The sequence below is a fragment of the Bos javanicus genome, chromosome 11, assembly GCF_032452875.1.
Source record: "Bos javanicus breed banteng chromosome 11, ARS-OSU_banteng_1.0, whole genome shotgun sequence".
NCBI classification, from domain to species: domain Eukaryota; kingdom Metazoa; phylum Chordata; class Mammalia; order Artiodactyla; family Bovidae; genus Bos; species Bos javanicus.
The window spans coordinates 47,750,855-47,771,387 of NC_083878.1; the positions used below are offsets into that span (position 1 = coordinate 47,750,855).

The window sequence follows — 20,533 nt, forward strand, 5'->3', positions numbered from 1 at the left end:
TTAAAAGAAATTAAAATATCTCCATGGACCTCTTAAATATCTCATGACCCCGAAGTATCAGGCCTGTCATGCCTGATGGATAAATGGGTTCAGGAGGCTCCATCACGTTTGCTCTTAAAGTGTCTCAGAAGCTGTGAAGTCCTGTGGATGTAAGGGTCATGTCATTCTTTTAGGAGGCTGCCCCGTCCTCCTGTGTGTCCAGCATTCCTGCTCTCTCTGCACTGAGTGTCCTGCTTCGGTGTCAAGTTTTTCAGTAAGAGGGTGCCCTCTGGCCTCTCCCTTCAAGCCCCTGGACACCACGGAGATGCAGGCCTGGAAGTTCTGATGTGGGGTGGCAGGCAGAGATCAGCCTGGGTGACCAGAAGCTCCTGTAGACCTCAGGGCGCAGGCAGGCAGCTTTTTAGCTTTTAGTTTTATATTGGATTATAGCTGACTAACGATGTTGTGATAGTTTCAGGTGGACAGCAAAAGGCCTCAGCCGTACACATACATGTATTCATTCCCCTCTGAACTACCCTCCCATCCAGGCTGCCACATAACAATGAGTAGAGTTTCCTGTGCTATACAGTAAGACCTTGTTTGTTATCCACTTTAAGTACAGCAGTGTGTACATGTCCATCCCAAACTCCCCTTAACTATGGGGAGAAGACAGCTAGACGGCCACTGGGTCCTTTCACAGCAGCCCTCAGAGTAGCTGCAACAGTGCCCTCTAGTGGTCAGAAATCTCTCCACACTGTGCCTGCCTCACCTGCCATCCGAAGGGGCTCCCAGGGACCAGGGTCTGAGGGTGTGCTGATATTGCAGTCTTTGTGTTTGTCTAACCCCCTCCCTCAATCCACACAAGATTTGAACCCAATAATATAAGTAAATCCACAACTATCTGTGGCGTGTTCATGTACACACAAAGCCAAGGTTAAGCTCTAGATCACTGCTGTCTCTAGAAATACATTGGGAGCCACAAGGGCAAGCCCCATATACAACTTTAAATGTCCTTAGAAAAAGAAAAGGAAAAAGATGGAATTAATTTAATATTATATTTTATTTATTCTAATACATAAAAACACCATCCTTTCAACAGATCATTGATATAAAATTACTGAGATATTTTAGATTTTTTTTCATTAGATGTCTTTGAAATCCAACATGTAATTTACACTTGTGGTACATCTCAATCAGAACACTATCTTGAATCAAGATATCTTAACAAGAATCTTCTTGAAAAAGAACAGACACGTGTATATGTATAACTGAATCACTTTACTGTACAGCTGAAACGAACACAACATTAATCAACTATACTCCAAAACAAAGTAGTTTATGTACTTCATAAATTTTATAGCTGAAAAAGCAGATCCATATTACTTGAATTTTTCCATACTTAAAAGTTTTCCAATAACTGAATCAAGTAAGAAAATTTGACATTTAAATGTAAATTAATTAAAAAATTTAAAATTCAGTTCAGACTATTCACATTGCAAGAACTCAACAAATGTTTGGTGGTTCCTGAATTGGGCAGTGTAGGCTAGATCATAAAAACAGTAGCAGGAAGAGAGCATGCCCTTGTGGAAACAAAGCATATCTCCCTGTGACAGACAATTATTTATGAACTTAAAGTCCTTGGCCAGGGTTTCCTGAAATTAGAGGGCGGAAACTTATGTGGGGGCATTTGTAAGAACTGAAGACACCCCGCCTATGTCCACAGATTTGCTGTGCTCTAGGGTGGGGGTTTCACTTTCACTTTTCGCTTTCACGATTGGAGAAGGAAATGGCAACCCACTCCAGTGTTCTTGCCTGGAGAATCCCAGGGACGGGGGAGCCTGGTGGACTGCCGTCTCTGGGGTGGTACAGAGTCGGACACGACTGAAGTGACTTAGCAGCAGCAGCAGCAGCAGCAGGGTGGGGGCTGGGAGTTTGCATTTTGGGGAAACCCAAGGACCACACTTTGAGAGTCATCACACAGTATCTGGTAGATGTGCAGTCACAGAGGAGCTTTGTTCCTGGTCCTGCCAGTTCCAGAATGCACCAGGCACAGTGCTCAACCAGGACTACCAAAGACAGGCCCACAGGCAATCCACTGGACGGGGGGAGAAGAGATAAATGTAAGTGCTGTTATTATTTCTTCATGTCTATTTAGCACACTCTGTGTGCTAAACATATATATATATATATCTTTTTTTTTTTTTTTTGCCACACTATATGAACTTCCCTGACCAGGGATCGAACCTGTGCCTCTGCATTAGAAGCATGGAGTCTTAACCACTGGACCACCAGGGAAATTATACATAGTCTAGTACACATACGTTGGGCTTCCCCAGTGGTTCAGATAGTAAGAATCTGCCTGCCAATGCAGGAGACACAGGTTGGATCCCTGGGCTGGGAAGATCTTTGGAGAAAGAAATGGCAACGCAGTCCAGTATTCTTGTTTAGAGAATCCCACGAACAGGAAGAGCCTGGCAGTCTACAGTCCATGGGGTTACAAAGAGTGGGACACAACTTATCTACTAAACACAACAACAAAGCCTCTGACAAGGCAGGCCAAGGCCTCTGATCTGGTTTGGGGACCAGATAAACTAAGACTCAAGCCAGACCTGTGCTAATGGAGTCAGTGGTCCCCATCTGCCTGGGTCCAAAATCTTAGAACCGAGGTTGACCCTGAACCCCAGACTTTCCTTTCTTTTTTAAGTTTTTATTTATTTATTTATGTATTTACTTATTCTTTGTTGCTTTGCTCGAGCTTTCTCTAGTTGCTACAAGCGGGGGCTACTCTTCCCTGTAGCACACAGACTTCTCATTGTGGTGCTCTCTCTCGTTGCGGAGCACGGGGTCCAGGCGCCCAGGCTCAGCAGGTGTGGCGCAGGGGCTTTGTTGCTCCCTGGCATGTGGGATCTTCCTGGACCAGGAATCAAACTTGTGTCCCCTGCACTGGCAGGCACATTCTTATCCACTGAAACTTTCACAGGCAGCAGCAATGCTCCTGCACTGTCCGGCGGTGGCAGTGCACCCCCAGCAACATCTACAGGAGCCCTCCCCGCCTCCCAGGGGATCAGGCGCGACATCAGGCGGTGACAGCACAGAGCATCCTGGGAACAGAGCACAGCCCGCTGGCTCCAGACCCCCACCTCTAGAGCAGCCCCCCGAGAACCTCCTGCACAGACTCTCAATGGGGAGAAGGTGCCCCAAGCGGCTCACAGGGGACACCTCCCAGGGTCAGAGGCCTAAAGGAAGCCATCTCCAGCGGGGCTATACCGGGAGATTCAGGAAGCGCCTCTGCCACTGCTGGCTCAGGTCCTCAATCGTGTCCCGGAGCATCCGTGTCCAGTCATCGCCCTTCCGCATTGGGGTGCAGCGTGCCTCCTTGTGCTCCAGGGCGAGGATCTCTGCCGGGGTGTCCAGGGTCAGCCTGGCAGCCTGCACAGCCTCCGGGAACTTGGCTGCAGAGGCGGGAGCCAGACAACAGCGGGGAGGGCTGGGGGAAGTGGGGGCAGTGAAAACAGGGGGTGGAAGATAATAGATAGTGGGGCAGGTACCGGAAGAAGGTGAGGCGGGAGAAGAAGGAACAGGGGAAGGTTAGAGGTAGGGTGGAGAGAGACAGGGAAAAAAACAGGTTTGGTCCCTTGAATTCATTTCTGCAATAACTCTGCTAGCCAACTGCTCCTGCTTTTGGGGGTTCAAGCTCCCTCTTCTAGGACCACAGTCTCAGCACACACCTTCACTCAGCACCCACTATGCTCATAAAACCCATTTGTGGGACTTCCCTGGTGGACCAGTGGTCGAGACTCTGTGCTTCTACTGCAGAGAGCCTGAGTTCGATCCCTAGTTGGGGAACTAAGATCTCACATGCCATGTGGGGCACCCCTCCTCCCAAAAAAAGCAAGTTGTTCACATTCCTGTGCCCCCTGCTTGGGGAAAAGGATGGGCCCAGAGAGGTCCAAAGGGGTCCCCCCTCCCTGAAACTCAGGCGCCCACCCCACCAGTACCTGGGCTGCTGCCTGTCCACCTGCTGGTAATGGCAGCTCACGGCCACAGCTGAGTGCGGGCACAACAGGTACTGGTTCTCCTGCCAGCAGCGGCCCATCGTCTGGGTGATAGCCTCATCCGACACCGATTGAGAGGTTACTGCCTCCGAAAGCTGAGGGGAAGTGGGGAAGAGATGACCAAAAACCCACCATCCAATACAACCATCTGGGTACACATCAGAAACTCAAATGAAATGGCTCAGATTCAGCTCAGAGAAAAAGCTAGTTTCCCATGTTTCCCAGTTTTAAACAGATTCACTCAAGTTAGAGGAAGCACACGTTTGAGTTTCAGGTCAATACATTTAGTTAGAATTTGGCTCTGGATCAGCAAAATAGAACATATGCTTGCTCAGCAACCAAAGGAAACACAGGCTAAGGGCACTCAAGCATTCCTAGTGCTTTGCTGTTAGTGCGCCCCCTCCCTGTAGGTATGGGAATAGTTTCCCATCGGTTTCCACCCAAATCTCCAGCTTTCCTTTAGGAAAATTGCCCACTACCTCAGAAAAGGAAGACTCCCTTTTCAGTGCTCCCTCGGTGTAGATGGTTTATTTGATCATTCTCTGGAAATGCACTGCATGTGCCAAAAACCATGAATATAATCAACTTCAATCAATAAAGACCATGTTGCTGCTGTTTAGTTGCTAAGTCATGTCCGACTCTTTGTGACCCCATGGACTGTAGCCCTCCAGGCTCCTCAGTCCATGGGATTTCCCAGGCAAGAATCCTGGAGTGGGTTGCCATTCCCTTCTCCAGGGATTTACCCAACCCAGGGATCGAACCCATGTCTCCTGCATTGGCAGGTGGATTCTTTACCACTGCGCCACTTGGGAAGCCCAATAGAAACCACAGGTTATTATAAATTGTTTAGACATCTTCCTGACCCATTATGGTTCACAGCAGACAATGAGTGTGTTTGTTTTATTTATATTTGAATCTCTAGCACCAAGCACAGTTCCTGGCTCATGGGCAATAAGTAACATGAATGAATGAATGAACAAATGAATGAATGTTGTTTCAGCAGATGGAGTAACTTCTACATGTACAGCCAGGGAGAGAATGAAGAACCAGGGGATATGGTGTCTGTCTTCACATAGCATCTCATTTACATGAGGAGAAGGAATATCAAAACAAACCATTAAATAAGCTGAACTTTAGTTGTATTATGGTCTTCATAGTCGTGTTCCCACCAAATTTATATGTTAAAGCCCTAATCCCAATATGATGGTATTTGTAGGTGAGGCTTTGGGAAGTAATTAGGTCATGAGGGTGGAGCCTTCATGAATGGAATTAGTATCTTTATTAGTGTCTCATATTCCCCCATATGAGGATACAAGAAGGTGGCCTACTACCTCCCAGAAGGGGGCCCTCACCAGAATCCAACCTTGACCTTGATGCTAGCACCTTGACCTCGGTCCTCCAGTCCCTGGAATTGTGAGAAATACATTTGTATTGTTTATAAGTCACCAGTCTGTGGTACTTTGTTATAGCAGTCCAAACTGATTAAAACAGGTTGCATCGAAGAAGCATAGGGAGACTTCCCTGGTGGTCCAGTGGTTAAGACTCCTGGACTCCAATGCAGTGTGGGGGCAGAGTTGATCGCTGGTGGGGAACCACAGGCCATGGCCAGAAGAAAAGAGAGGAAAAGAAGCACAGATTCCAGAAGACAAATTCCATACCCGTCTGTGTGAGTGACTGAGCCCACAGAACTGTATCTAGTTCTGGGAACAACTCTTTAAGATGGACACCAACCACTCAAAATTACGCCATGTAATTCACACCATGTAGCTAAAGGAACCAGGAAGGCTTAGCAGGTAAAGGAAGATTCTCTTCAAGTATGGGAATCAGCTCACCAGTACACAAGCTAGAAGGAACAGATTCTGGCTTGACATAAAGAACTTTGTAATGACGACAGCTGATGTGAGGTAGTGAGGTCCTTGTTGTTGGAAGTATACACAGTCTGGATGACCAATTGGTAGGAATGTGGTAGAGAAAATTATAGTCAAATTCAATATATGAAATCCTTTTTTGATATTAAATAAGTTTCCATCACCAGGTTACATTAAAATAAAAGCAATCCTTCCCTAGAGGGCTTCCTAGTAGTTCAGACGGTAAAGCATCCGCCTGCAATGCAGGAGACCTGGGTTTGATCCCTGGGTCAGGAAGATCCCCTGGAGACAGAAATGGCAACCCACTCCAGTATTCTTGCCTGGAGAATCCCATGGACAGAGGAGACCGGAGGGCTACAGTTCATGGGGTCACAAAGAGTTGGACACAACTGAGCAACTGAGCCCTAGACTCCTATCCATCTGGAGACAAAATTTCTCCTTATTCTTTATTTTTTTAATGTAATTTTTTGGCAGTGCTGTGACTTGCAGGATCTGAGTTCCCTGACCAGGGATCAAACTTAGGTCCCCTGCAGTGCAAGCACAGAGCCCCAACCACTGGACTGCCAAGAAACTCCCTCTCCTTCTTTATTTTTTTTAAAAAAGTTAATTGAACAATAGTCTCTGCACATACTGGATAGAGAAAGTGGCTTCCAGTTGTTATTATTGGAAATCAACAACAATAATGAATAAAATAATGATAGTTAATATATTAAGCCCTATATTGCCAGGCAGTATACAAAGCGCTTGATGGACTTAAATCTTCAACAATGCCATGAGGCAGGTATTCTCATGATTCCCATTTTACAGATGAGGAGATTGAGGCACAGAGTTTAAGAATCTAACCCAAGGCCTCATAACTGGCTTGGATTTACATGCATCTAACTCTAAACCAAAAACCTCTAAACCAACCACCTCTCCCCATTCAAAAAATAAATCCTCATAAACTCCAGAAGTGCGAGACTCATAGCAGGTACTCAAAAAAATACCCAAGCATCTCCTTTCCTTGAAAAGATTTTCAAACCCCAGGTCTGGTCTCGTGGCTGTACCCTTTCCTTTCTCCATGGTGTGTGAGTGGTAACTGACCTTGCTGTGCAGCTCCTTGGGTAGACTCACACTTTTTGTACTTTCAAACTGCTCCATGAGGGCTCTTATCACCTGGCTGTCAGAGCCAGACAGCAGCCAGAAGATCCTCTCCATGTTGTAGGGAACCTGAGCAGAGAGGCAGGGTCCCAGGGGTCATGCTGACCTCAGCCCTTGTCCACCTCCATCCAACCAACACCTGGGGCAGACCTGCACACACATCCCACCTGAATGTCCATGGCCGACGCCAAGGTTGGCTTGACCGCTTTGGACAGAGAGAAGTCTCCCCATTGGATGGTCCTGTGGATGATGTCATTGCTGTTCACTGCCACGACCAGGTGAATGGGCAGCCCCATCTTCTGAGCGATGCACCCAGCTTATGAGAGGAGAACAATGGTTTCTTAGCCATGACACCAAAATCACAGACAACAAAAGAAAAAATAGATGAACATCATCAAAATTAAGAAGGTTTTGTGCTTTTTGAAGCTTTCATGCTTCAAAGGACACTATCAATATATCATTATCAATTTATCGCTATAAAAAGGCTACCCACAGAATAGGAAAAACCATTTGCAAATTGTATATCTGATAAGAGACATGAACCGAGAATATATAAAGAACTCTTACAACTCAACAATTAAAATACAAATAATCCAATTAAAAAATAGGCTAAGGACTTGTGTAGACATTTCTCCAGAAAAGATAAACAAATAGCCAACGGACATATGAAAAGACACTCAACATCACTGTTGCTGTTGTTTAGTCACTAAGTGGTATCCAACTCTTTTGCAACATTTGTAACCCACCAGGCTCCTCTGTCCATGGGATTTTTCAGGTGAGAATACTGGAGTGGGGTGCCATTTCCTCCTCCAGGGATCTTTCTGACCCAGAGATTGGCAGGTGGATTCTTTCCCACTGAGCCACCAGGGAAGCCCACTCAACATTATTAGTCATCAGGAAAACACAAACCCAAATCACAATGATACACCACTTCATACCTACTCGGATGGTTAGAATCAAGAAGACAGATGATAACAAGTCTTGGTCAGGATGTGGAGAAATTGGAACCCCCATATACTGTTAGTGGGAATGGCAAATAGTGCAGCCACTTTGGAAACCTGTCCAGCAGTTCCTCAAAAAGTTAAGCACAGAGCTCCAGTACGACCCAGAAATCCACTCCTAGTTTGTATATACTCAAGATAACTGAGAACAGAGCCACACAAACACATACACAAACGTTCACAGCAGCATTATTCATAACTAAAAACCTAAGCAATCCAAATGTCCATTAACTCTTAAATGTGTAAACAAAATGTGATACATTGATACAATAAAATAGTATTCAGCCATAAAAAGGAATAAAGTACTAACACGTGCTACAGTATGGATGAGCCTTGAAAATGTCATGCTAAGTGAAAGGAAGCTAGACATAAAAGGCCACATATTGGATGATTCCATTTACATAAAATGTCCAGAATAGGAAAATCTACGGAGATGAAATAGATGAGTGACTGCCTAAAGCTGGGAGAGAGGAGGGAATGACTACTTCATGGGAACAGGGCTTCCTCTTAGGGTGATGAAAATGCTCTAAAACATTATGGTGATGGTTGCACAAATCTGTGTGCACTGAAAAGTATTAAGCTGAATACTTTAAACGGGTGAATTGTATGGTATGTGAATCATAGAGCAATAAAGCTGCTACCAAAAAACAAAAAAGGAGGAAAGAGTAGGAGGGGGTTACTGTGCCCTGATGCTGTTCTCCACGCCAAACCCTGCCCCTACCAGGTACCGACACACAGCATTTGCAGAAGAGAAAACAGAGGTTCTGAGAAGTTTAAATGACCCACCCAAAGCCTGCTTTGGGCTTCCCTGGTGGCTCAGATGGTAAAGAATCTGCCTGTAATTTGAGAGACCCAGGTTCAATCCCTGGGTTGGGAAGATCCCCTGGAGAAGGGAATGGCAACCCATTCCAGTATTCTTGCCTGGAGAATCCCACGGACAGAAGAGTCTGGCGGGCTACAGCCTATGGGGTTGCAAAGAGTCGGACACGACTGAGCTACTAATTCTTGCACTTTCAGAGCCTGCTAAGTGGCAGAGTGAGGATGTGAACTTAGAGGTCTGTCTAAGTCTGGAGCACACGCTGAGCCCCAGACGAAGAACTTTCAGGCTGAGTCTTTCAGTGCTTTCAGGCTGAGTCTCCTGGAAAGGGGCCGAAGGAGGATGGGGAGGCAGCTACTGTCCACCTAACAGCAGCTCCTGTTTGCATGAAACAAATAAAATGCCTCACCCCGAGAGATGGAGAGCCCAGAAAGGTAATGTAGTTTAGGAAGGTTCCTATTCCCATGAATAGTTTATTTCTATGAGTAAGTAAAAGGAGTTAGGGATACCCACACCACCCAGTGTCACTCAATTTTGCAAAGCACTTTCACAGTCTTATTTCATGGGACCCTCAGTAAATGCCATGAACCTTGCATGACAGGGGAACAATGGAGGCTTAAGGGGTCCAAGGGCTTAAAGTCAAGCAGCTAGTTCCTGATGGAGCAGGGCTAGATAGGAGATCCCTCTGCAAATGTTGCTTTTGTGCCAGGCACTGTGGCAGATACAGGGCACAGGCAGGTGGTACCATTCCCTGGGGGGTGATGCAGATAGGCAGTGTGGTGGGCTTCCCTCCATGGACGGGGAAGAAGGCTGAGCCGTCCTTGTCTAACAGCCAGCTCATTTTTTCCATCGCTGTGTTAGCTGAAGTCATAAAGACTCCTGAGCACTAAGATGCTTTCATGGTCTCACCTAAGCCAACCTGGGCACCCATCAGAAGCGATGCCATTAACAGAACCATCAGAAAAAAGTCACGTCCATCAAGAGGCAGCCTCATAAGTTCAAGAGGGCGAAGACTGAAGCCAGCTTGCCTGGGCCACCATCCTGGCCCTGGGACTGACCAGTGCATAAACAATGACAGGCTGTCCAAGGACTTCTATGTGCCACAGCCTCCTCACTGTAAAATGAAATTAACGTGGGCCCCTCATAGGCCCATGTGAGGATTAAATGAATTGATATGAGGGAAGCATTCAGAGCACTGCCTGACACACAGTCAGTGCTTGATCAACGTTCCTATAAATTATTACAGGAAATGATTTTCATGCCATGCAGCTTTATAGCACTCGACCTTCACAAAGTTCACATACACACAGAATCTAATTTGCACCTCACGCTCGTCCTGAGAGATATGATAAGCGGTCCAACCTCCCTTTGATAGCCGAGGAGCTGAACCTAAGGGACAGCCATTCAGCTAGTAAAGGACAGAACTGGAGCCAGAAGCCCAAGTCCAGGACTCTTTCCACATCACACGGTCTCTGAGGAGAACACGCTGTGCCAGGCGAGTCCTTATCCTCAGAGCAGGGAGCTGGCCAGGGCTGGGAGGAAAGTCCACGTTCCTGGCAGAGGGCTCTGCCATCCAGGAACAGCAGCTGAACCTTCACCTCATCTCCCCATACTCTGCTGAGCGACACATCAGATCAGGCGGCCGAGCACACTGGGGTTAACCCATTACTCTCCCTCTGTGGCGAAAGGCCGGGATGTCCTCCCAGGAAGTCAGGGGGACATTTTCTGGAAGGTTCTTTTGTGTAGTTCCCCATCACCTAGGACCCAACCTGGGCTTCCGTGGTGGCTCAGTGATAAAGAATCCACCTCCCAATGTAGGAGACCGAGGTTCAATCCCGGAATCGAGAAGATCCCCTGGAGAAGGAAATGGCAACCCACTCCAGTATTCTTGCCTGGGAAATCCCATGGACAGAGGAGCCTCGTGGGCTACAGTCCTTGGGGTTGCAAAGAGTTGAACGTGACTAAGCGACGAAACAACAAAGGACCCAACCTAGGTTATAGCCAAAAGGTGGCTGGGAGGACAAGGACCACAGGCATTTTTCTGGAAAGCCCATTTCCATCCAGGGGTCTTCTCACCTGCAAGGTTACCGGCAGCCCCCGTTGGCACAACCACCTCCACGGGGGACAGGGGGTGCATGTCTAAGGATGGCGCACACTGGAAGTAAGCAAAGAAGTGGTGGGCTATTTGCACGAGGACCCGGGACCAGTTGATTGAATTCAGACTCATTAGGTTGTGCTTCTTGACAAAGGCCACGTCGGCAAACACCGTCTTGATGGGCTCATCCAGTTCATCGCTGTTACCCTCCACTGTCAGGGGAGAGAGGAGACGGAGCTGTCAGGAGCACAGAGAACCCCTAGATGGTCAGCATGTGCCCACAAGGCCTTTCAGACTGAGCCCATCGCACTGGGACCTTCACTCAACCCATGGCTCATATCGTTGTGGTCACATTTCCAATGTTTCTACCATTATCTAAAATTAGATATTAAATGTCAACCTTCTGGGACACTGGGGGAAGAATTCCTCTTTGTAGTCCAGGCCCTCTTCCCCAGGCTCTGGGAACAAGGACAGGATAGTTTATCAGGTTATAAGATGGTGAGAGGCTGAGCTTTACTCCATGGTTCTCCATCAGGGGCTGAGGGGAAAGAGTTGCTCTTTCTATGGGATCTGCCCTTGTTCCCTCATTTAGATCAAAGGGTGGAGGTTCTACCCTCGGCTCCTACGTGGCAGGGAAGCTGGTATGGGCAGGATTTCTCCTTAAGCTGGGTGTGTGTGCACTTTAATTTATGGATAAATTAATTGGGTAATTGTTGGGCAAATCAGCACCTAGTCCAAGTTGCACCCCTCAACCCAGCCCAACCAGCAATCAAGCCAACATTAATCTCTTATCTAAAACCTGGGTCTATTTCTCCATTGAATCCAAACTTGGAGGCCAGAGGGGGATAAGATTATTGGGGGTAAATGCCAGAGTAGGCGTGGAGGTTACCATTCATTCCCCCTTTCATCATGTAGTAGCACTGAGACTGCAGGACTAACTCCAGATCCATGTTACAAGGGGGTATTTGCTGGGGTTCAAGGAAAAGATTCACTGCTTTCAAGAGACAGCCACAGCAAGAGAGACTTGGTTACCTTCAGTAACCATCATGAACCACAAAAAGCTTGAGAATTGGGGAAGATGGAACCAAGAATACTTGGCTCCCAGAAGGCAGTGAAACAACCAGTCAGAAGCCCATTCCATTTCTATACTTACAGGTACATGAGCTGGAAATTATCCCTGTTCAAGTCAGTCTGAGTTAGGTTTTCTGTTACTTCCAGGCAAAAACAACCCAAATAATACATAACTAGCATTGGCTGATTATCCTCTGCTTAAGAAGAATTGAGTATATAATGTACAATGGGTATTAATGACTTCAGAAAACATCAGTGTCTAAGACACAACAATCCAGGTGACCCATCTCTGCTCCCTGAGCTCCCTAGTCCTAGGGAAAACACACACCCACTGCTAGCTCCCAAACTAACGCATATTCTCCTGGAAACCAAGTCAGAAGATTCCAGAAAGGAAAGGAAGAACTTGAACGGTACTGTTTTGAAATAAAAACTAATTTATGCACATTTATGACATACTGTATTCATCACCATCCACATGTCTGCCACATTTTCCTAATGTGCACTGTTCTCCAACTCATGATCAGGAATGATGCTTCTATACACGCCCTTAGATAAAAGCCTTCCAACATCTGTATACAAGGAGAGAAGGCTGCAGGTCCAGAACAGAGGCACAAAAAGCTATTCTCTGATCTGATTCTAGGCAAAGACAGTCGCAGATCCATAAATAGCAATTCTGGTGCTTAGGGTTTAACAGAAACCCTTAGGAACCTGAATGTTGTGCATTAAAATCTTGCCATGACTGCAGGAAAATGTAGTCAGATGCTCCGCTCAGTCACGTCCACTCTTTTTCGACCCCATGGACTGCAGCCTGCCAGACTCCTCTATCTATGGAATTTTCCAGGCAAGAATGCTGGACTGGGATGCTGTTTCCTACTCCAGTGGATCTTCCCAACCCAGGGATCAAACCCGCATCTCTTGTATCTCCTGCACTGGCAGGTGGATTCTTTACCACTAGCGCCACCTGGGAAGCCCAATATGTGGCCAGATATGGGCAATGAATTACCAAGGTTAATTCTGCCAACACTTGCCTTAGCTAAACAATAAACTTTTCACTGGAATGTACATGGGTTTGCTAAAGGAAAGAGTAGAAGAGGCTTTTTGTTTGCTCTTGAACAAACAGACAAAGGATATTCATGCTAATCCCCTGGGTAACAGTTGTTTTCCCTGTGTTTTTGGTCCTTGACAAAATTGGTGTTATATAAAACTTCATCTATGGGATTATAACAGGAGGCCAGGCCAGCTACAGAAGGAGGGTTTTCTGCTACCACATTTGTTGTCCTGCTAGGTGAGTGACCAAACCAAGTCAGGCTACCTAGATAGCTTGCTCCAGGCCACAGAGCACAAAACTTCACCAAGATCTCTACTGCTCATTTTCCTATCCCTTCCTTGGGGGTCCCTGGGGTGCAGTGGGGTGTGACAGGTAGAAATAAAAAAGTATACAAGTGTGTGTTAGTTGCTCAGTCAGATCCAGCTCTTTGGAATCCCATAGACTGTAGCTGGCCAGGCTCTTCTGTACATGGAATTTTCCAGGCAAGAATACTGGAGTGGTTTGCCATTCCCTTCTTCAGGGTATCTTCCCGACCAAGGGATTGAACTCAGGTCTTCCACATGGCAGGCAGATTCTTAACTGTCTAAACCACTAGGGAAGCCCACAATAAAAAGTATGGCTCCACTCAAACTCACTCTGCCTTCCTACACTCTTGGGCTTCATAATGATTAAATGCGCTCAGAATAGATGGCCAGACATTAAGATTTTTTTTGCCTTTCTGCAAGCATAAAATGCTATGATTCATGATGTGGCTCAGGAAGTAGGAGTCATGAGCCATAGGTACCACTGAGTAGCTTCCTATTTTAAATACTTAGACCTGCTAACCAAATGCATTAGTTGATTCAACACTGCAAGGGAAGATGTGAGCTGCCAACATGTAATAGCACATTCTCTCAGAGGGCAATGTGTTTTTGCCCTCTGAACCTCAGTGCCCTGGAAAAAAAATCCAAGTCATCTGGCTCAGGCTATGGCTCTGGGTGGCTGCCTTACAGACATGGCACAAACAGGTTGAATGTGCATGGAGGTGGCATTCTTTGGGGTATGGGTTTAAACCTGCACTTCCTTGGATGTACTATTTATTAGTAATGGTTTATGCACCAGTCACCTCCAATAGTTTCTGAGACTGTATAGCCACGAGCCTACTTAGGGCTAAGTCAGGGCATATATCAACCTCAAAATATGACTGATAAAGGAAGGGAAGGAGAGAGAAAGGAGAGGAGGCAGGATGCTCAGCTAGACAATTGATTAGCTTGGTTCCAGTCCATCTCGCAACATAGAACCACTCAAGGCAGGGCCACGCTGTCCCTAGAACCTCAGTCCCAACACTCACCTCCGAACACGTGGACGTTCTCTCTTAGCACTGTTGTCATCTGGAGCTCCTGAATCTTTGTACAGTGACCCTTGGGCAGCAGAACAATGATGTCCACATTTTTTGCCCCCTGAACACTCTCAATGGCAGCACTTCCTGTGTCTCCAGAAGTTCCTAGATGGGAAGAAGGAGGAACCCTCCTCTTTAGACAAAGGGAGATGGAAAGAAATTGGCCCCTAAAGCACAGTTGCCAAGTGAGGGGATACCCTGGAGGATAGGAATCCAGAACTTAACCTGGGGTCCTTGAACCTCCAAGAGACCCATGGATACAAATCAAGGCACCTGTGAAGTTGGCACCATATCATCTATGTATTTTATTTATTTAAATTATTATTCTGAGAAGATTCCATAGCCTCTATCAGTCTGTCAAAAGGGTCCATGGCACAAGAGAATGTTAAGAACCCTGCTCTACAAATTAGGAGGTTGGGATTAACATATATATTTAAAATAGGACTTCCCTGATGGCTCACCGGGTAAAGAATCCACCTGCAATGCAAAAAAACACAAGAGATACAGGTTTGATTGTTGGGTCGGGAAGATTCCCTGGAGAAGGGAATGGCAACCCACTCCAGTATTCTTGACTGGGAAATCCCATGGACAGAGGAGCCTGGTGGGCTACAGTCCATGGGGTCACAAAGAGTCAGGCACAACTGAGCACTTCACATATATAAAACAGATAACCAACAAGGACCTAGTGTATATCACAAGGAACCATACTCAACATTTTGTAATACTGAGAAATCCCATGGACAGAGGAGCCTGGTGTGCTAGATAGAGTCCATGGGGTTGCAGAAGAGTCAGACACAACTTATCGACTAAACAACAACAATAGATACATATAACCGAATCACTGTGCCGTATACCTGAAACTCACATGGTATTATAAATCAATTTTTTAAAAAAGAAAGCTGCTCTAGAAGAATCAGTAACACACTCCCCAAGAGACATCAGTGGAGGGCATCCCATGGGCGGACACCAGCCAGCTGGGGTGCTGTGGGCTCCAGGGCACATGCCCACGATGCACACCTACAACCACGGTGATGTGCCTGTTCCTCTTCTCCAGGAAGTACTGCAGGAACTGTGCTGTGCAGCACAGGGACAGGTCCTTAAACGCATAGGTGACCCCGTGCCACAGCTCCAGCACGTTCAGCCCATTCCTCAACCTGGACAGATGCACCACCTCTCTGTGGCGGAATCTGCTGAAGGCACGATCAATCAGATCTGCAAGGGGAAGGAAGGGAAATCGTACATTGAAAACGGCATTCTCTCATCCTCCTCCAGGGCTTCCCAGGTGGCGCTAGTGGTAAAGAATCTGCCTGCAAATGCAGGAGATGCAAGAGATGTGGGTTCAATCCCTGGGTTGGGAGGATTCCCTGGAAGAGGAGATGGCAACCCACTCCAGTATTCCTGCCTGAAAAATCACATGGACAGAGGAGCCTGATGTGCTACAGTCCATGGGGTCACAAAGTGCCAGACACAACTGAGAGTGTGCACACGCGCACACACACACACTTGTCCTCCAAGTTCATTCTTAGTCTCTTTACACTTTTAAATTTGAATTTTCTATCTTGTTACCAGAGTAAAATACCTGAAATTTTTATCATAAAGGATACTGTGTATGAATATAATTGTATAATCCTAAGGGGAAAAGTTTGGAAAGACATGAACCGAACTGTTCATGGATTCCTCACAGTGATTCTCCCAGACAGCAGAATTGATGCTGTAAGACTTTCATTTTTTACTTTATAGATTTCTACACCATTTGGATTTCTTGTGTGCATGTATTCCAGTAGAAATTCAGTTAAACAATCACGCAACAAACAAATCAAGTATCTCATCTCTTCTAATTTTCCTTCCTAAAAAGAGAGTTGTTTCTTTGTTTTGCATTACTTAATCTCACACCTGTGATGCCAGAAACTTGGGGTCCTACCTAAAGCTAAGCCCATCCAGAGTAGCATTTCTCAAACTTTAATTGGCAAACCAGTCACCTGGGATCTTAAAATGCAGGTTTTGGATCAGTAAGTCGGAGGAAGTAATGAGAATTCTAACACATACCCAGGCAATGCCATCAGTGCTGGTCACTGAACTACATTTAAAATTTTTTTATTTATTTATTTTTATTACATCCAGAGTAGCTGTGGGTGGGCTACTCTCTAGCTGGGGTGAGAGAGCTAGCCTCTCTCTAGTTGCACGAGCGAGCTTCTTACTGCAGCGGCTTCTCTCATTGCAGAGCACAAGCTCTAGGTGAGCCGGTTTCAGTAGTTGAGGCACTCGTGCTTAGTCATCCTGCAGCACGTGGAATCTTCCTGGACCAGGGATCGAACCGGTGTCCCCTGCACTAGCAGGCAGATTCTTCACCACTGGATCACCAGGGAAGTCCCAAACTACATTTGAGTTCTTTTCAGTCTCAAACTCTCATTACTAGGTTGCTGCTGCTGCTGGATTATATTATACAGCTGGTCCATGGACCAGCAGCATTAGTATCATCTGGACGTCTGATGCATGCATGCTCAGTTGCTCGGTCATATCTGACTCTTTGCAACCCTATGGGCTGTAACCCACCAGGCTCCTCTGTCCATGGAATTTTCCATGCAAGAATACTGGAGTGGGTTGCCATTTTCTCCTCCAGGGGATCTTCCCCACCCAGGAATCAAGAACCCACATCTCTTGAGTCTCCAGCATTGGCAGGCAGATTCTTTCCGCCTGCACCACCAGGGAAGCCTGGACGCTTGATAGGAATGCAGAATTTTCAGGCCCGCCCCAGATCTACTGAATCAGAATCTGCATTTTAACAAGATTCCCAGGGACAATCTGTAGGCACATAACAGTCTGAAATGAGCTGGTCCAAAGTTTGGGAAATATGACTGGGGACTTGTTAGTTATTCAGTCATGTCCGACTGTTTGTGACCCCGTGGACTGTAGCCCACCAGGCTCCTCAGGCAAGAATACTGGAGAGGGTAGCCAGTCTCTTCTCCAGGGGATCTTCCCAACCCAGGAATCAAACCTGGGTCTCCTACAGTACAGGCAGATTCTTTATCATTTGAGCCACCTGGGAAGCCAAACTTTGGGAAATATGACTGGGGATCTCCTAGGGGTTGAATGATGGATTTGCAACTCTGGGGGCTGGGCTGGCAGAATAGTGAGGTGGGAGAGTAGAAAGGTAGAGGGGTGCTCACCATTTAGGTCATCTCTAGGAATGAGCTCAGGTCCAATGAAGAGGCTGCACAGCTCCTTCACCAAGCTGGGGTAGGAGAGCGTGCTCCACTCATGCAGGGTCTCTCTGCCCAGCTGTGGAAGCTCCTCAGGCATGTAGAGGCCCCTGTCTGGAGCATAGCCAGAGAAGAGCGCCTCCTTGAAGTCAATCCGTGGGGCCATACCCCGAGTGCTGACATACCACATGATCCCGGGGGCCTGCAGAGGGACCAGCCCCAGAGGCATTTAATCTCCAAGCTCAGTACCCCATGGGGCAAAGCCCAAGTACACCCAGCTCCCTCAGCTAACCCCTAGGCCATCACTCATCAGGCATGCATGTGTGCTAAGTCACCTCAGTCGGGTCCAACTCTTTTGCAACCCTATGGACTAGAGCCTGCCAGACTCCTCTATTCATGGCATTCTCTAGGCAAGTAGACTGGAGTGGGTTGCCATGCCATCCTCCAAGGGATCTTCCCAACCCAAGGATCGAACTTCGAGTCTCTTATGTCTCCTACACTGGCAGGCGTTCTTTACCCCTGGCGCTACCTAGAAAACTGAGTCAAATTGTTTGACTTTAAACATTGTTTAAGCAGTTAAACGTGTTTAACTTAACCATGGTTTTTCAAGTAGTCATGTAGGGATGTGAGAGTTGAACCATAAAGAAGGCTGAGGGCCAAAGAGTTGATCCTTTCGAACTGAAAGCTGAAGAAGACTCTTGCGAGTCCCTTGGACAGCAATGAGTTCAAACCAGTCCATCCTAAAGGAAATCAACCCTGAATATTCACTGGGAGGACTGATCCTGAAGCTGAAGCTCCAATACTTTGGCAACCTGATGTGAAGAGCCAACTCACTGGAAAAGACCCTCATGCTGGGAAAGATTGAGGGCAGGAGAAGCGGGTAGTAGATGATGAGATGGTTGGATGGCATCACAGACTCAATGGACATGAGTTTGAGCAAACTCTAGGAGATAAAGAAGGACAGGGGAGCCTGGCCTTCTGCAGTCCATGGGGGTTGCAGAGTGTGAACAGCAACAAACCAGAAAGAGAAGCCCAGAAGCAGAAGCAGCTGCCACAGGACGTGAACTTGTGAAGTTAACCAAGAAAATTTAGCACCTGGGTTGGACTGCTGAACGGACTAATGACCTCTGGCGCATGATTTTGTAATTTGCCCCTGTGACTCCGCTGGGCCCTATTCCAGGGTGGAGACGGGTCAGAAAATATCCGACCAATAATCTGGATGAAGAGCAAAGGAAACAAGAAATGGCCGCAAGGCAGGGAAACATTTTAAGAAGGGCTCCTCCTCCAGGCCAAGAGATTTTCTGAGCAAGGATGGGGGCAGGGCGGAGACTTAAAATCGGGCGGCCGAACCGTAAGCGGCTATCGCTGCGCCCCTGGGATGGTGGCCAAGGCAGGGCCATGGCAGGCGCCGCCAGCCTCTGCAAGTCACTGGCACCTCTGGCTGGCCTTGCCTTGGGCCAAGGCGTTTTTGATCAGGCCTGCGGGATAAAGTTCCACTCCCAGCCTAGGAAAACCCAACAGGCTTAGTGTCGGGGCTCTCCGTGAATTGCAGAAATCCTGCAAAATTTTCGAAGCGTCGGGAACCCTCAACCCTCCCAGGTTTCCTCCAAGTCGCAGCGCCCGAACTAGAGGCTGAAAAAAAGGGGGGGGGGTCAGGGAGGCCAACCCAGCCACGCTGAAGACAGGGTTGAGCGAAATCGCGAGTAGTTTCGGAGCTCAGAAGTCTCGCTACCGATGAGCTCTGCGAGGCCGCCGCGATTGCCGGGGGGCGACGCGGGGAGGGGACCCGAGGCCGGCGCGCCGGCTCGCGTGGGGCGGAACCCCAACTCCCACCCCGGAATCAGCCGGCTGGGCCGGATGGTAGGAGGGCTGCAGGGGCTGGGGCGGCGTGGTTACCCGGTCCCAGGCTCCAGAAGCGGCAGAGCTCGGCCCGGGAGGCGGATCGAGCGCAGTGGGAGTGCCAGGCTCCGGTCTTGAGGGCGGGACTGGGCGGGCAGCATCCAGGCTTCGGGTCGGAGGATGAGCAGGGCCTCATGGGTAGGAGGCCGAGGGCGGAATAAGTGGAGGAGGAAATGAAAATGAGACGGAACCTTGTATTCCACATTTGGCCTTTTTTAAAACCACTTTGCTAAACGTTTTATTCAGCCTCTTAATCGTCACTGCAGCCCTGGAAGTACCATACCGCCGCATGTTTCAGATTTGAAAAACTGAGCGCCAGGTGGAAAGAAGAAAGGTCCTTAGCTTCGCTGGGCTTCACGCTTCCCACCTGCAAAAATCTCAAGATTGATGAGCTCTCTGTTTCTCAGGAACTTCTCAGGAGTGCGTCAGGAATTCAGAATCCACGGGGATTCATGACATCGTTTTGTAGGAAAACACTTTTTATTAAGCATAGATCTATTCTAGGGGTTTCCCTATAGCTCAAGGGACTAGATCTGATAAGAGTGCCTGATGAACTATGGACGGAGGTTCGTGACATTGTATAGGAGACAGGGAGCAAGACCATCCCCAAGAAAAAGAAATGCAAAAAAGCGAAATGGCTGTCTGAGGAGCCCTTACAAACAGCTATGAAAAGAAGAGAAGCCAAAAGCAAAGGAGAAAAGGAAAGATACACCCATTTGAATGCAGAGTTCCAAAGAGTAACAAGGAGAGATAAGAAAGCCTTACTCAGTGATCAGTGCAAAGAAATAGAGGAAAACAACAGAATAGGAAAGACTAGAGATCTCTTCAAGAAAATTAGAGATACCAAGGGAACATTTCTTGCAAAGATGGGCTCAATAAAGGTCAGAAATGGTATGGACCTAACAGAAGAAAATATTAAGAAGAGGTGGCAAGAATACACAGAAGAACTGTACAAAAAAGATCTTCACGACCCAGATAATCA

At 47.3% G+C, this 20,533-nt stretch overlaps 1 protein-coding gene across 6 annotated transcripts; it reads right to left on the reverse strand.

Moving 5' to 3' along the window:
• Positions 1–1,020: 1,020 nt before the first annotated feature.
• On the reverse strand, positions 1,021–19,702 carry THNSL2 (threonine synthase like 2). Of its 6 annotated transcripts, none has more exons than XR_009739412.1 (10): positions 19,549–19,655; positions 17,620–17,854; positions 15,470–15,664; positions 14,405–14,557; positions 10,937–11,167; positions 7,210–7,358; positions 6,986–7,111; positions 3,978–4,129; positions 3,190–3,466; positions 1,021–3,080 (listed from the first exon to the last, which is right to left on the reverse strand). XR_009739412.1 is itself a non-coding variant. In XM_061432605.1 (9 exons), the coding sequence occupies exons 2-9, from the start codon at positions 17,840–17,842 to the stop codon at positions 3,241–3,243; spliced, it is 1,455 nt and encodes a 484-aa protein (XP_061288589.1). In that variant the 5' UTR covers positions 17,843–17,854; positions 19,549–19,655; the 3' UTR covers positions 1,021–3,240. The 6 variants fall into 6 exon arrangements, 3 of the variants coding, with proteins under 3 accessions (XP_061288589.1, XP_061288590.1, XP_061288591.1); XR_009739413.1 differs by having other exon boundaries at positions 1,021–2,074; positions 2,711–3,466; XM_061432605.1 differs by having other exon boundaries at positions 1,021–3,466.
• Positions 19,703–20,533: the final 831 nt, after the last annotated feature.